General features: G+C 34.4%; 1 protein-coding gene across 3 annotated transcripts in view; it reads right to left on the bottom strand.

Annotated features, from left to right (window-relative positions):
* The window catches only part of LOC124366408 (rho guanine nucleotide exchange factor 16-like), a 94384-nt gene that overhangs the window by 24294 nt on the left and 52292 nt on the right, over positions 1 to 17798 (bottom strand). For all 3 annotated transcript variants that reach the window (XM_046822936.1, XM_046822937.1, XM_046822938.1), the window contains 4 exons: positions 14762 to 14938; positions 14027 to 14213; positions 11034 to 11220; positions 9167 to 9736 (listed from right to left, as the gene is read on the bottom strand). In XM_046822936.1, coding sequence (XP_046678892.1) covers positions 9167 to 9736; positions 11034 to 11220; positions 14027 to 14213; positions 14762 to 14938 — 1121 coding nt within the window. The remainder of the gene's footprint in view (positions 1 to 9166; positions 9737 to 11033; positions 11221 to 14026; positions 14214 to 14761; positions 14939 to 17798) is intronic.

The raw sequence follows: 17798 nt of genomic DNA, 5'->3' as shown, positions 1-17798 counted from the left end.
AGTAAAATTGTATAATGTTTTATAAACATTTATTCTAAGGTGTTAAATATTACATGGTACCACTAAATACCAGTACATGCTAACAGAGGTAATAAAAGTTTGGAACTGCCTTATCAATGTATTATTTTTTTATGCCCACATCACAAGCATTTTACTGTGTGAAAGCTATTCCAGGGATTGGAACCCAAGGCCTCTTGCATTGAATGCTCAGAGGGTAGTTCATAAAGGACCTGAATTTTTACCCTTTGATAATAAGTATAAAAATACAATTTATTACATTTTAAATTTTATTAATTAATTACAAATTAATTCATTGAATTAAAATTGGTATTACACTTTTACAAAATCCAATTGGTCTGCCTGCTCTCTAAGAACAACATACACTAATGTAAACAACTGTTTTCAATTTAGTTCTTTTACTCATAATTTGTTTTAATAAATACCCTTGATGAACACCATAAATCAAGAACTTTTACTGTGACCACCACTACTCATAACTTAATAAATTAGAATAAGTTATTAATTTTTCAATTATGAAATTTTAATTTATTAATAGTCTATTTGTCCTTAACAGAAAAATGAAGCCATGTTATCATGTAATCAAATACAATAGTAAAAGATTACAAGAATTGTTAAACTAAATCTTGTATTCATGAAGATTTTGGATCCTTAACATAATGGTCAACAGTTCATATTTTTTGGAAACTTATAAGAGGAAGTGAAATTAAATCTTGATAACTGCGCAATTAAATAAGTTTTGTGTACCTATTTCAAATAAAAGTTTAATGAATAGAAGAGACACAAAATGTTTTGGACAGTATTGATTTAATAATTTTAACCTTTTTGATTATAAAATAACATAAATAAACAAATCTTAAAAATATGACATTTATAATTTTTAAAGAACTTAAACTTTTCAAATATTTAAAGACTTATAATTTACAATAGTAAATAGAGAATGGACATAGAAAAAAATTCAATTGTTTTTCTTGAGCATTGCTTCTATTTTCTTTCAATATCCCAACATGTTTAATCACTCTAATCTCAGCTCTGTACAATACAAGAAAAAATCTCATTCTTTACAGATTTTTAACTTTATCAAATATTTAATTTCAGAATTCAAAATGAAGCCCCAGGAAGCAAACAGATAAACTAAAAACTGTGCAACTAATTTTTCTATAGAAAACAAATAAATTTGACTTACCCACTGCTGGATTATTAATTTTCTCTGTTTAAACCATAACATGTCTGACCGAAATCGAACGAGAATATTATGAACACTTCATGAAGCAATGATATACTTCCTTCAACTAACCTAACACAAAACACTGAGCTGGTACTATATATCCGTTATCAATTAAATAATTGAACTGAGATAAAATTACGCATCATGTTTTCACAAAGAATGTTAATTGCAATTAATATACTACGATTGTCTGATAACAGCATCAACATTCCAGCTATGGCTGGCTCGAGATCCAAAACAGAGAGATAAAGTCTGCAATTCTGATAACGGTCTCAGTTCACTAGGTCAAGAAACGTAAACAATGAGTGGCCTCTGTAAACATGAGTGGGGAATCTTTAGATTTCCCACTCATGGGGAATATATAATTCTTAGAATATTAGATTTCGAGGAGAAGAACTGTAATAAAGCTTACCAAGTTTACTCTAATTGATAAGATAAAGCTTAGCAAACATCCATCCTTGGGACTCGGTTTTCCTAAAATAAAAATTATCTCAACAAAAAAAGTATTTACTAATAGAATTCAATTAACTACACAGTCTTCCAAAGTTAAAAATATATTTCTTGCAGTAAAATAATAATTCTTTTTTAAGTACATGTCCCAAAATTAACCACTGTGAGGTTCAATGTTTCAAGAGATGTTTTACACTTACATATTAAGTCCTCTAAAAATTGGGTTATTTATGTAGTTTTTATTTTTAAATCTATAAAAGTCTAATGCAGTTATTGTCAAGTTCCTACTTGCAAAGTAAATTAAACATAATTTTCAGTGCTTAGTTAGAAGCACATTTTAAAGTTTAATGCTTTAATGTTTGATACTTGTGCTATTCATTAATGAATCAGAATCAGTCCTAGATTTGACAAAAACATGATAGGAAGCTGTCAAAACAAATTCATAGGGAAACTCTTTTTTTTCCTTAAAAACTCTTGCTTCAAAATAAAATGACTAACTAAATAAATATATGGTCCAAATTGTGGACACAAACACAATTTCCAACCTTTATCTACCTATTTCCCTTTCACAGTAAAACAATAAAAAATTAATCTGTATCTTAATTGTTTTAACTAAATTGTGTGCGGTATGACTTATTAGCATACATGCTTTTAAAATTTTATAGTTTATTGGCACATATGTGGAGTAGCATAACAGGGTACAACTTGTATTATAAAACTAAATTAATGTAAAGAAATCCGATTTTTGTTCCAGGAATCAATAATGAAAAATGATGTTGAACCGCTGCACACTGGAGTACGCGTACAGTACAACTTCATGACTAACAAATTAAACATGGATAACTCAACTTACTTCTGAATAAACTATTAGTTATTCTATTAAATTATTTGATTCAGCACTTTTTAGAGCTGAATTCGTTTGAAACAATTTAAATTCATTAGATTGTCAAAATCCAATTATTATTAAGAGATTGTCCGAACAATATGAACAGAAAATTTAGAAAGTATACCATGCAGTTTACAAATGATACAATGTGTTCATTGTAAGAAATACAAATAGAATACATAATACCAATAAAACACAAATATAATATGGTCACCTTTATCTGGCAAGCAATAAACTTTCTCTCATCTCTCTCTCTCTCCCTCTCCCCTTCATCTCTCTTCTCTTCCCCCTCTCTATCTCCCCTCTCTAATCTCTTTCAAACCCCTCCACTCCCCTCACTACAACCCTCCCCCTCTCTACCTCCCTGCTCCCTTTTCTCCATCCATCTGTCCCTCCCCATCACTCTCCCACCTCTCTCCTCTCTCTCTCATCTCCCTTTTCTTCACCCCTCCCCTCACAACACTCTCTTTCTCTCTCTCACAAAGTATTTTTAATTGATTAAAATAATATCAGTAAATTGAGTAACTTTAGGCCAAAATAGCTTTTGGGCTTAACTCTCAGCATAGTTCCAAGACATCCTATAGGACTGATGTGAGCCTCCATCACGTAACATTTTGTAAACCTTAATGTCTTTGACATAGAATAAAAAATAAGCGAACAAATCAAAATTATTTCCTTAAAAAGTTTAGGAAAAACAAATTAGATATAGTCAAGTAATAGGAAAAAGATATATTCCGACGAACCCTTCAAAATGAAAAGGAACAACGCAAATTCAGTCATATGAAAACCATTTTGATAAATTGTAACAGTTTTGAAAGAAATTCACTTATTAGTGTTTATTATTTGCCTATTTCTATATAATTATAGAATAAATTGATATTCTTACAGAGAAACATGCCTAGAGAATAAATAATCTGATAAAAAGTTAAAACGCATATGATGTAAGGTGAAACATAAGTTATAATAAAAAAGTTAATAATCTGATAACAACGCAACCAATTCCTTTAAGCAGATCTAATGGACATTCAAACTGAAAATTTAAAATCTGGGAACAAGATTTCACTTGGTTTTATCCAATTCATAAGTATTGAATAGGGTGTTATATAAATTCTGTGGAATTATACTTAAGTGATGTTAGGTGTAATAATAATAACAATAAAACCCATCTGTGAGCATTTCCGCATTGCTGCAGACACAAACAACTCTAGACTTCTTATCATCTACTGGGTGTCAGTGCTTGATAACAGTGTTTTCTTGATACTAATGACAGTGGACAGATAAGCTACTGTTTGACTACAGAGCCATCATAAATAGCTCTTCTTAAAATATCATCTTTGTTCTCAGAATCAGCAACTGCATTTCTTGAAAGAGAGATAATATATCTGGAATCATGTACACAAACTGATACCTAACTGTTTTGTCCTTCCGGGTACAGTATGTAGATTTAGTGACAACTAAAATATTTAATAATTTATTTCTTATGGTATTTACATGCACTTGTACTGAAAACCGTTTGTGATTTTTGAATAATTCTAAAGGCTGCCAAATCATAACAAAAGGGTGTACCAAACTGACGAATGACCTGTCAATATGTTCATAAGATCAAGTTTTGTACCAAGTTTTAAATTGTTTAAACATTTCTTGCCTCAGTTCTTGGTGGTAAAAAAATCTAACAGGATTTATATGTAATTTTTATGTCAAAAACAGTTCATATACAAAAGTAATTATTATTACAGAGAGTTTTTTCAGAAATGCTATACGCATTCCAGATCATTTTTATTTTCCCTATAGGGGAAATATCTATAAATAACAGAGTTGTGAATATTTTTTCACTTGAACGGTTACCATCTTGAAATGAAATGACGTACCTAACTGGTCAACAAACTTAACCAAGACATGGTTTAATAAATATTTGTACCAAGTTCACATCTTGATTGGGTTTTTTGTACAGTTGTTATTTCTAGAAACCAAGTTAAATTATATATATATATATAATTTGAAACAGGGAGAGCTTTTGGGTTGTCGGATTATGTTTGGTGAAGTTTTCACAAATTTTCAGTACGTAATAGCACAAAGACAATTACAACAAACTGATTTTGTATACAGATCATTATCATAGTACAGTTACCCTTTATAAAATCAGCAATAAATTAAATTTGTCCGTATCATGTTTAGTTGTAAATAATTCCAATCTTTACTTTTGGTGCATTTTCTTTACTCATACTGCAATGACACTTTCAAAATATTCAAACTTTCTTCTCTAAATTCAAACTTTCTCTATATAATTGACTTTATCTTCTGTACTGTAATCATGTATTTTGATTTTTTTTTAACGCTCAAAACGTTGAAAACTTGTCACTAAGGTAAATAATCAGATCTGTTTACAAATTGCATCCTACTTCCGCGGATTTTTATTCTACAAACAATTAAAATTTTTGCTCTATTGAAAAACAGGTAAAGAAATCTCCCACGAACGAGTTGCCATACTTAACACTTTTACTGCATCAAGCTGGTTTTTGGAACACGTTGAGTATTGCGAAGAGAGGTATACTCGTTTCATTTCCTTTTACTTGCTCATTCTTCCGACAATCATTTCAAAACCTTTCTCATTAATAAACGTAATAGAACATATTTTATGTAAACTAGTATTCTGAAATAGTTTAAAAGCAAATGGCGGTCGAAAGGAAAATAATTTAAGAGAAGTACAGTATTGTTTTTGTAAGAGATTTTCAAAACAAACGATTACCGTAAATTAAAACAATTTTATAATGGAAACTGATTTTTTTCTTTCAGTCACCGTTACGTTTCCAAAACAGCAGAATAATAATTTCAACGCAACATTTCTAGTACCTTCACTAAACAGTGTGCGTAATTTTAAAATGGTCATGAAGCAATGAACGAGCAATAAAAGAAAAACAAAACATGTATACCTCTTTGAAATACACAGTACGATCGCTACTACAAATTAAATTGAAATCATATAAGACTTGGAATTTATAACCCCTTAGTGTAAGACATACTAGATAGATATTCAACATTAAAAACGTGCCAGACTTTTTGAGTCAGTTTGGGAGGCTTTGTATTTGTCCCATAACAGACATTGTCCTGGTCTGGGAGTGGACTCCCAAAGGACAAATGTTTGCTATTTTCAATATTGACATAGAGAAAGTTGAATAGGACTTTCACACCAAATTTCAACCCCCAGATCAATTCGTTCGAAAGTTATCTTGTGCACAGACGGACATATATACACAGATGGAAAAAGGATCAACTGACGGGAGAACTTTACTTACGCTCAGCCCACAAAACATAAGATACGTACTAAAATATACGTATTATATAACAGTAGATAGTTTTTTTTTATATATTTTAGATTAATAAAAATAGACTTCCTGAAATTTACAAAAAGAAAATAACTATTTTATCTGCAGTTCCCATAAAATCTTTCCAAACAACAGTAATTCAATTCAAAATAATATATTGTTGAGTACTCTAACCTCAATTGAGGAAGTTACTGTAAGATTACAGGTGTAACAACACAAAACTTTGACCTACAACGAATGAGTTTAAATACAGTGCAAAACCGACTTACAGTTTTAATTTTGTCACAAACCAAACCTAACCGTTTGGTGAAAAACATTTTAGTAGATTACATACACGAAACACACTAGAATCCGACACCAAGCACAAAAACAATTGGCGTAGTGCCAGAATACAGTTGCCTTGCTCAGTGCGTCTATTTATTGATTATGCACGGTCATACAGTCCACAGTTCAGGGGAGTTCGCTTTCAACGTGTTTTGCAACAACGTATTGTTTACAGTTGTAAGATTGGAGTAAACTAATCCGGACATTTGTATCAAGATATTATTTATAACTGTATGGAAAATATAAAATATACACCATTTTTGTTAGCAAAATTTAATTTCTCTATAACTTGTGATTTCAAAAATACTGTTATTTTATTTATTATACATTTTTAACACCTATTTTTACAATCATGATGTTTTTAACATGCTGTAAACTGATTTTAAATTATTTAAATTCAAGACACAAGATATTAAATGGTTTATATTCAAGACAACAAAACCAAATATCATAGCAAATTTTCAATATACATTTTACTTATGACAATTTTTGAATGGGTAACACGTTCACGACAACTTGTATCCCATTGGGCACATGAGAATTTTAGGAACAAATGAAATATATATATATATATATATATATATATATATATATGTAAAACAATTCTTTAATTTTCTTTAATTAAAGAAAATACATATGTTTATCATATGTTTAATGATAAACATATCAATTTGTGCTTTGAGTCTTGTTTATACATTGCAATCGCAAAACTTGTAGGGTTAACATTTTACGTTTTGCTCCCACTTCTATAGAGTAAACATAAATTTATTGTTAGGGCCTTAAAAATTACATTTTGGTTTTGGTGAAAATAATTCTGGCCTTATTTCAGTAAAAACTATTGTATTTGGACACAAAAGCACCAACTATAATGCATATAGTAGTTTTTAACAAATTTGACAAGCAGGTGTAGTTGTCTGGTAAATTACAGATATATATTTTTTGCAAAAACATATTTAGATTACTGAATGATGGAAAATGTTCGGAAAAATTCTTTTTCGTTCACAATACTTCCAATGCAAAAAAATTTTCAAAGAATGTTTCAATATTTAGCCAAATATATGATTGAAATAAAAAAATAATGCTAAAAAACTACTCCAACAGCATTAAAATTACCTTTTCATTTTTCATAGCCCATTATTATATTTATTGACATTATCACAATGTTTTTATACCTACAAAGTATAAAAAGTTAAATTTTAAATTAGGATAAAATTTGATTTAATCCATGATAGAAACAATACGAATGATTCTTTTTATGAAATCCACTAAGTAACTCTATAAATTATCTTGGGATTTTAATTTTTGAGATTTTGGAAACCTAACTATTACAGTTACCTTATTTCTGGACAGCCATGTTTTTGTCTGACACATCATTTATATAAAACAAGTTGTGCTGATAATATGTGGAACTTTTATGATAACACCAGAATGCTCTTTGTTTTTACATAACATTCAATAACTTGGTTGTATAACCTGTGACTTGTCACCTTGTTTGGAATATTACATCTGTTTTCAAATTTACTTTTTGGGTCATTTTAATTTTTTGTTTTTAATTTAAAAAATGTAAATCACTTATTGGGGTTCGTTATTATAGTGTAAAGTTTTTACTATGTGTTGTTAGTGTGAAGTGTTATATTTGTGTGAATTAATAAGCAATGAAATGGCAGTGTTTCAATATTAGGATTGCTTAGAACTTCTTCAATACATGTTTCTATGACTGCTTACTCAATATAAGTCTAAAAAAACTATAATTATATTCTTGTAAGTACTGTAGCTATCGTATTATATTGTTTTATTTCTCATATAGTAGTAATTCTTTTTCCCTTCCCTCATTATGTAGTAAAACATGGGTGCCCAATTAAAAAATTGATAAAACAACAGGGTTTCTTTTACACGATTAATATAAATGGACGGACGACAAGTTGGAGAAGTAAAATCATCAGATACAGTGCGAATAAAACAAAATATGCAACACATAATAATAATTTAAACTTCATGTTTAATAATACAAAAATAACTACCCGTTAAATCATTTACTAGATGCTTGCCATGCATTTCTCCCTTTTTTCCTTGAGGGATAGAGATGATTGATTGTCCCCACACTTAGTCCTAAAAGGACCTTTGCGCCTCCCTAACTTATATTTGTATCCTCAGAATCTGAGCTTTAACAGAAGCCGATCAGATTTGAGGGCTCCTGTTCTCTGATGTCTTTGGGGCTGAGGAGATATGCTTCCAGAAATCTTTTCCGAATTTTAGATATGGCAGGACAGTTTAGCCAAATATGCTCAGCTGATTCCTCCACTTGTCTGCAGAGTCTGCATTAATCAGTCTGGCTAAGGCCCACCTTCATGAGGTGTTTTCTAAGGGAGCCATGTCCTGTCAACATCCCTAATATCAGTCTTACATCCTCCTTACTCTGATCTAGCTACTCCAGTTAAAGTATCTTGTCCTCTTTTCCCAATCTTTTACAAGAGCTTTGCTGTAGGAGAAGGCTACCCCGCAACCCGGCTCAGGCTCCACCATTATGGACTCTGCTCCCTTTTTTAGCGAGGGTGTCAGCTTTTTCATTTCCATGAATGCCCTCAGGGCCCGACACTCAACCGAGTGTTACTCTATTTTCCTTAACTAGTTCTATCAGAGCATTCTTGTATTCCCAAACTGCTTTTGTATCAAACGAACAGGTATCAAGTGCCTTCAGTGCAGCCTGGCTGATTTCTCTTTATTTCTTTAATAGTGACGTTGGATAAAGCAGAATGTTCAAGCGAAGGTCAAGTAAGCAAGATCCAACTGTTGTACAATTTAATAGAGAGAACGCTAAAAGAATAAATTCGTAATCAATTGTCAATAAATAGAACTGTCCTTATTAATTCATTCTAAAATGTTATCTCACATAAATTTCTTTACGATGTAAACTAAAAATATGATGAACTAAGTTACCTCATTGTACTCTTGGTAGAGTGGCTGTTCTTCGAAAGACTTCTGCAGCAGCTGCCCGTCGCCGGACCATCGTTTGGTCGTTAACTCCTTCAGCTCGATCAGCTCGTAGTCACCCCCTGGCGAGCCGAGACCGGAACTGCTGCTGGGTCCGCTCTCCAATGACGACCCGGAGTCCACCTTAGTCTCTATCAACAGGTTCTCCATGGACCGCAGGTCAATCAGGTTGAACGATCCGTTCAGTTCTTCTTGTGGCATCACAGCACCGTTCGTCTTTGGTTTCAGGGTAGGCGTGGGAGAGTACAGGTTGCCGGTCTGTTCCGGAGACAGTGTTTCCTGACACGTTTCCTGTGGCTGGGCACACGTGTCCGGACCTGCCTCGTCAGGCAGTGGTAGCCTCGGTCTGCTGCTGACGTCTCTCTCCACTTCCTCCCGCTGCTGGCCACCCGATGACCGGTGCCGTCTCAGTCTCAGTGTAGACAGCTTGTTGCTGAAGTCCAGCATGTTGTCTATGTCTGCCAGGTAGCTGGAGCCGTGCAGGGAAGTCAGCACTTTGTAGCACAGTTCTATAATCTGTAAGAATCGTTTAAAGTCCTTTACTAAAGTCTTTTTAAAGTCGCAATTATTTAAAAACAATAATTATGAAAAAAAATGCTCTTTGTTAATATATCAACATGAAAATGGTGATAAAGAATATACAGTAGAGCATCAGTTATTAGCATTATTTAGGAATGGACCGGATTATCAGATCCAGATTTTCAAAATTAAGACCAGTAGATTGTCTTCAATGTAAAAACCTTGCTAAGATACGCTCTAATTTACTCTAACGGTTAGTTGGACGTAGAGCGTATCAATAAAACCATTACTGCAGTATAATTTTAACTACAGAAACATACATTCTTTTTTAAAGAACTAAACTTAATAATTTTAACTGTCTTACTTTATGAAGAGTACAAACAAAATACATCTGAATGCAGCAGTAAAAATGTTACATTACAAATAATGTTTGAACTTAAAAACACTTATTGATTATCACACTGTTGCAGTCTTTCATTTTTGCAGCAAAATCTCTAAATCGTTAAAGAAGAATGAGTTGGGTTGGTGTGCCCTCATTTTGTTCTTCAAGGAATGACATCAGTGTGAATGACAACACCCAATTTGTATGCAACTTATATTTGTAGCGCTCAGTGAGTTACTAAGTGCTATATTTACTTAATGCGGTTTTTTGCCGGATTATTGATAGTCCAGATTGTTGACGAATTATTGACGAAATTCTGTGAATAGAAAAGGATAGAAAGGGAACTGGTCCCATCATATTGACTCCTTATTTCACTATATTCCTACATGTGGGAGATGGACGAATTGCAGCCCTTATAGCTCTGGTTTTCATTTTATTCCATTCCCTAAATTCACATTAAACCCATCATTCATTCCACAGAACACACAGTTTCACTGTGTTCAGTCTGACCCATAGCCAGGCTCCACAGAATGTGAACTGGACCCATTGCAACTGTGTTCTCATCCAGCAGGCACCTGGAAGTACTCTAGCCGGCTGAGATGTCAAATCCAAACCCAGCAAGACAAACTTCAATTTCAGTTAAAATTTACATTCACACCCTGTAAATGTCTCAAAATGGCACGAAACAACTGCTTAAAGTTAAAAAAAAAACGTAAAATTTTACAAAAAGATACGATTGAAAACACGGGTATACAAATAATGTCTCACTTTTAACTTTCAAAACTATTTCGTAGTGAGCAAAGAGCAATGTCTAGATTGTAAATGGTGAAAGTTTGTGGTACAGTTTCACATTATTTAGCCAATACACAATACACAAAGTTCCCGTTGAGACATGAACATCAGTCTACTCACGCCGGAAATGGTGACAAAGAGTTGCTGACACTGCAGCAGTCGCTGGTTTCCGTCGTCTGCTGGCAGAATCCTGCGTATCCGCTCCAGCACTGTCCGCAGCTGACTCAGCCTCTGTATCGGTAGCAGCGCACACTCGATGTGACACCGAGCACTCACCACGCTGCTCATCAGTCCGCTCTCTCTCTGGCTGCAACACAAGCGTTCGATAGTTACAAGCACTTTGGTGGTTATGTCAAAGACTTTGTTGTGTGTTGTGGATGACACAATTCTAGCCAGAACAACACAATAGTCAGAGTGAATGTCATTATTTATACTTGTGTTGTGAGAGTTTCAAACACATTTTTACCTTTTAAACTTCATTCACGGTGAAGGAAACAGGATTTTCCACACATTTGCCATCATTCAGTGGGACAAAAAAATCAGTAAACACGTGTTCAAAATCCAAACAATAACAAATGTCCCGAAAAGTCCTGTTTCCTTCATAATCTATCAATTGTCAAAAACAAACTTCAAACAAGAATTCACTCACAGTGATTTCTTTTTGTAAAGATTCTAAGTCTTCCTTAAATGAATTTAATTTTCTCTTGTGAATCTCTTATCAATGAATTCTTTATTGATGGTAATTTAATTCTACGCTTTTAAGAGTCTCTTATGAACCCACAAAATCCTGCTAAATGAGACCGATTGAAACATAATCTTGTTCTTTGGCAAAATATTAAATGTGCTGGTTTTTTTCTGAAAACAAGAGGGTAAAAGGTTTATGCTTAAAAACTCATCTTTATGCAAATTTTGAGTTTAACTCATTTTATCTTCTGCTCAGTACACCCTCTGATATCTGACACTATTGCAGACTTGACTCCTAGAATCTATATTCCACGCACGTTTGAAGATCCAAAAGAGTCACGGATGAAGATGTTAAACAATGTCTTTACATCGCTTTGACATCAAAGACACCTGGAGTATAAAAGAGCCACCCAGTGCAGTCTAGACGAATAGATGTTCTAATTGTCTCATCAGGTGCACACATCGCGTGCACTAAGATGTTTTAACACGATTCCAAAGCACGGTGGAGCAACCGAGTTTACTACACATAACAAAGCTTTGGTAGGAAGGGTTGATACAATGAAAATTTTGTGCATCTGATGAGACAATGAGATCATCTATTCGTATAGACTGCACTGGATGGCTACTGGATTAACCAGACAGATCTCCTTAGTAATCTAGATGTCTTTGATGTTGAAATGATCCAAAGAGTATGTTTTGAACGTCTTAATCATTGACTTTCTTTGGATCTCTTCAGACGGACATTGACTCATGACTCCAGGGGTCAAGTCAGTGACATTGCCAGATTCCTGATGCACTAAGTGGAAGGTGAAATCAACCTAAGCTAAACTCAACATCCACATTGAGTCAACAATTGCCATCATAACTGTTCTTTAATTCTTTAAAGAACAGTTATTTTACTATGGCAGATACATTACGCTCCCCATGGACAATGATGTTCTCAATTTTCCCTTCCAGGAAAGAAATACCAGTGTAGGTTAGCTTCTAACAGTCAAAGCAGATGGATTACTCTAGGACTAGATAAGACTATTGGTCTTTGAATTTGATGCTGAAGGAGTTGTATCCAATCTAACTGACATGCCATATGAACCAAACAAATCAACCCAACATTTCCTTTCCCAAAATCAATAACATTAACGTGAAGATTTACATTCTGGACCGTTGCTGCCCGCTTTTCCCCAAAAAACAAATAACACTTATAAGTGTATGTACTGTTCTTAGTATTATGTTCTGATCTTTATGTCTTTTGATTGTCTGATTGTTTGATTGTCTTTTGATTGAATAGTGTTGGAGTAAGAGGAAACGATACCCAGCAGGGATCACTTCTGGCTGGTTTATACCTCCCAGTTGAACCTACACTAGGCACATCAAAAACCTACGTGTCACTTAAATCTGGGCAACCTTATGGATGTCCAAGAGCAGCACATCACTAACCGCAAATGTCCAGATACTGAGGTGCAAGGGTAATTCGATGTCGAGATTCTGGGGTTCAAAGGGAATTAGATAGGTCTAGTCTACTGTGGGAGATGACTGTTGGAGTTGCTGGGGTTCATTCCCTAAGTATCAGATGTTCTTGCTAGCCTCAACAAGGGCGTCCCACCGCCTGCCTGCTTTGACCGGAGAGGCTGGTTTAGAGCTGGCCTCCCCTTCTTCCGGGGAGACATGACTTTGAGATTAGTGCCCTAATTCTTCCTTATGGATCTCGATAGGAGGCGGCCCCTACCCCGTAATCTTACTCATCCTGAATATCCTGTCACTCCGGAAGCAGCGCTAAGGTTCTTATAGGACTAAGTGCAATTTATAAGCTTCTTGTCCTAAGGGAACAAAAAGAGGAGAGGATGGTGGTCTGAATTTTCACTGCTTAAACATTCCTTATTATCAATACCTGAATTGTTGACTGTACTTCACTGTCAGCAGAATGATCAGTTTGGTTTGTTTTGAATATTTTGAATCAATATTGTGTACAGCAACACTGCAATAGTACCAATGTAAATAACATCACTTAAACCTTGAGGCCAGGAATCAGTGTGCATACACATTTTGATGCTGTTATGACAACAGTGATTCATACCTTACTTTTTAAAGAACCATCATAAAACAGATAACTTAATTCTGCTATAAAAAATGGTTTATCTTTCTCCGTTTGTTATCAAAGTGATAAACAGTTAGGTAAATATGTAGTTTGTTTATGGTAATCGGCTGTTTTTAAGGTTTGTTTTTTCCTCTGAAGAATCTTGGCTCTTAGTCGGATTTACAGATTAGCAGGGCTAGGATTAATGAACTAAAAATTGGTCTGAAGTTAGACGCAATATCCTAACCACGAATGCTAATGTTTCTGACACAGAAAATTTTAACCTTGTCAAGAAAAGAATAACCTGTAGGGAAGGATGAAAGTTTGATGAAGTAAGGTGTGAATTTATCCAACTTACGTGGCCCGCCTGAACAGTGTCCTGGCGTCGTCGAGGTTGTCGCAGTACGCAACGTACGTCTGGGCGGCCTTGGCGTCGAAGCTCGCCTCGAGAATGCTGAATGTGCGACTGAGATCAGTGACCAGTGACTGAGGTTTCGACCACTCCTCTTCCAGTGTCCGCACCAGCGCATCCGAGCACTTCTTCACTGCAACAAAACAGTGCCCTCAACTTCATTTTCAGCATAAAATACAAATTTTTAAATATACCAAATAATATTTAGTAATTACATCATACTTTGTTCCAAAATTGGATAAAAATAAAAATATAATTAGATCTTTCGTAGCCCCAAATTCGAAAAAGCGTAAGTTTGTCCAACATATTGAAAAATAGAAATGTTGTTTTAGAACGTTGAGAGGGGGGTATGATATTGAAGTGATCTCTAGAATTTAGAAAATACCCTAAAATATTCCAAAATCCAAAATACTTGCTGAATCTAAATTTAAGTTTTATTTAAGAGTTGAAAAAAAAACACTACAAGATGAAGTAGTAGAACCATTAAAACAAAGGGGTAGATTCATTTTTACCTGAGTATTAAAATATTTTTAAAACATTTACTCGGGTTAGTCTGTTAACCAATTTAGGAGGCTGTGATGTTATGGATATTTGAAGTATTTATGTAGACAGTAATTAACTGAGAAATGACTAAGGGCAAAGGGAATGTCTGAAAACTGTATTTTCCAGAATAGTTCATACCTCTCAGAGAACATGCAATGATACTCCGTCGGTTGAACAACGGCAAGGAGTCCTTCCAGCGTACAGAGGCTCTGGCCAGGTCTACCAACCGACTCAGCTCCTGGTTGTATACCACCTCTCCTACTACCAGGTCCAGGAGCAGTTGGTAACTCTGGAGCTGCTCTTCTGACAAGTGTTCTGGACAAATTGGCAGTTTTATTGTTCAGTTATTGGAATCAAAGCTATAATCCATATTATTTTGTTCAACATTCCATATAATTCATAATATGACCATATGATAAATTAATCTCTACAGTTCATAAAGTTTAATGTGTATTTCTCCTACACTTCTGTGCTTTTGGTAATGACACATTACATTAATGACTCTTACAACGCAATGATTTCAACTAGATCTAGTTAGATCCATGGATTTATCAATATCTAGCATTCCTGAGGGATTAAATTTATGAATGAAACTCAAAATAATCACTTATAAAAGAAACTTAAGAAACAGTAGCTTGTAGCAGTGGTGTATATACAAAATTATTTTGGGGTGTTTACGAGGTATAAAATACTCTCAAAATATAGAGGCTTGGGAATTTTCCCTCGGGATATTGTTGAGCTTCAAGACCCCATAAATGTGTTTAAGCTTAAAACAAACTACTGTGTGCAATTTTAATTTTGTTTTCAAAATTTGTTGGAGGGGAAAGCTCCCTGAGGTCTCCCTCCCCCTTACACGCCCTTGTCTTATAGATACATAAAAACCGGTTTATCTAAAGAGCAACTGCGGTTCTGAAATAAGAGAATCCTGAGGTTAAATATTTAAAAATTAAAATATATAAAATATACATTGACTTAGTTAAAAGGTGTCCTGTCACATTTAATATTACAAGATAGCCTATCACGTACAATCTAACCAAAGAACAATACAAATAAAATTAAGTGACTGAAAAACTCACAATTTATGAAAGCACTCCGTGAAAGTATATGCTGTTACCACTACAGCCCAGCCTCAAATGGCAATATAACCACTCATAAGATTAAAGATAAGTGGAGAGTTCTGTTCACTTGAAAGCTTTAGTCATGAACACACTTATCAGTTACGGTACCACCAAATTACTAATACAGGAAATTGTCACTTTACTTCATAATTAATTAAAAATCTGCAAATGTTTTAAGCACTTGTGTAACATGTATTGGAATCCATCCAATAATAAGTAAAAATGTTAAACTTAAGTGTAAATCTTTTACGTCAATTGTTATAACATTATCAACTAGGTGTGTTACACGGACACTTACGTAAGTGCCGTATAAGTGTGTATAAGGACTGGCCATATTTCTGATTTGTTAATCACCTGCAATATCCTCAATAAAACACATATTTTTGGTGATTTTTCAGTATTTGCAATTTTATTTTGAAGTAAACACTGATTTCAGATTGTAAATATCATTACATGAAAAATAAATTCAAACGATGTACAAGGACTCTCCAGAAAGTAGATTATGTTTTGATACAATCAAAAAATAAAGTGCAAGAAAAAATTTTATTATATACAATTGAAAGTGACACTAAAATATTTAGGCATTTAATGTACCAGTAAACTAGTTTTAAAATTCCAGCGTTATAAAATTCTGCCACCTGGACTTCAGGTAATCACACCTTACAGCAGTTCAACGTCACAGTCAAAGCTCTGCGTCGCAAGCCACGTCTTCATTGCTGGAAACAGGTGGTAGTCTCTGGGTCCAAGGTCCAGATTGTAAGGCGGATGTGGAAAAACCTCCGACTTAAAAGCATCCAGGACTTCTTGAGTCCGATTTGCCGTGTGTGGTCAGTACCCATCTTGCATAAAATTTATGGTAACCCAACTTCTGAGTAATAATTTCGCGTAGCAAAAGCCTTGAAATTTGAGGAAAACAAAGTGAGAGTTCTGTTAATGTGAATCGGTGGACTTCTTTAATCTTCTCATCGACTTTTAGACAATCATCGACAGTTAGAGACAATTTCATCAGTCACGATGCTTTGCCGTCCACTTTGTTTGTCACCAACTACTTTTAACCTAATGCACCACTGACGGCTTCAGTAATCACTTCGTTCCTATAAACTTCACAGAGTTAATGATAAATCTCAATTGGTTTATTGTGCTTAGCCCACAAAAACCATATTATCAAACGCACCTTACAACTCGCGAGATTTTCAATTACATTACACATTTTAAACTCATCATCATCATCGTCAGACGTTTCCGTTCTCACGGGTCGTCGTACACAGCCTCCTCCACTTTAGTCTATCGTTCCAGGTCTCCTCTTCATCCACCTGTATTTTCTGTAGTCCCCTTCTCTCTATGTCTTTCCACACTTGGTCCTCCCATCTTCCTCTCGGTCTTCCTCTTGGTCTTCTTCCTCCTTCCTCCTTCTCCAGTGCTATTCTAGGCATTCTATTATCTCCCATCCTCTTCACATGCCCCATCCACTGTATTCTTCTTCCTTCCATTGTCTCTTGCAGTGAAACTACCTTCAATCTTTCTCTAGTTATTTCGTTCCTTATTCTATCTCTTCTTGTAGTCTTCTCTATACCTCTTAAAAATCTCATTTCTGCAGCTTGCAATCTGCTTTTTAAACATTTTAAACTACTATCATAAAACCACAAGGAGTGACAGTAACCTCTCACTAGCACAGCTGGATAGCCACTGAACTGAGAAATGCCCTGACATCAACATGGCCGCTATCGTCTTGCCCTTAGCAGCTACAGAGCAAAACCTATCTTTCTGAATAGCCCTTGTATTACACACTAAAATTGGCACCTCAGGACAAAAGCAATACAATATTTCTGTGGGTCACCTAGTAAGGTGGAAACTGAAGGGAACAGGGTGGTCACAATTTTATGCGCTCATGAGTATATGAGTATGGGTGTGTGTACGAGACAACTTGACTTGTTTCTTCAGCCACAGTTTTCATTGATAATGGAATATAGAATGAATTCGTAGAACAAATACACCAAAGTCCTTAACAATCTAACAATGGGTGAATCATTGTCTGGTGAGATTAATACAAAATAGTT

Source organism: Homalodisca vitripennis, chromosome 7 (assembly GCF_021130785.1).
Source record: "Homalodisca vitripennis isolate AUS2020 chromosome 7, UT_GWSS_2.1, whole genome shotgun sequence".
NCBI classification, from domain to species: domain Eukaryota; kingdom Metazoa; phylum Arthropoda; class Insecta; order Hemiptera; family Cicadellidae; genus Homalodisca; species Homalodisca vitripennis.
The sequence above is the reverse complement of the archived record's forward strand: the minus strand, read 5'-3'. Positions and strand labels throughout refer to the sequence as shown.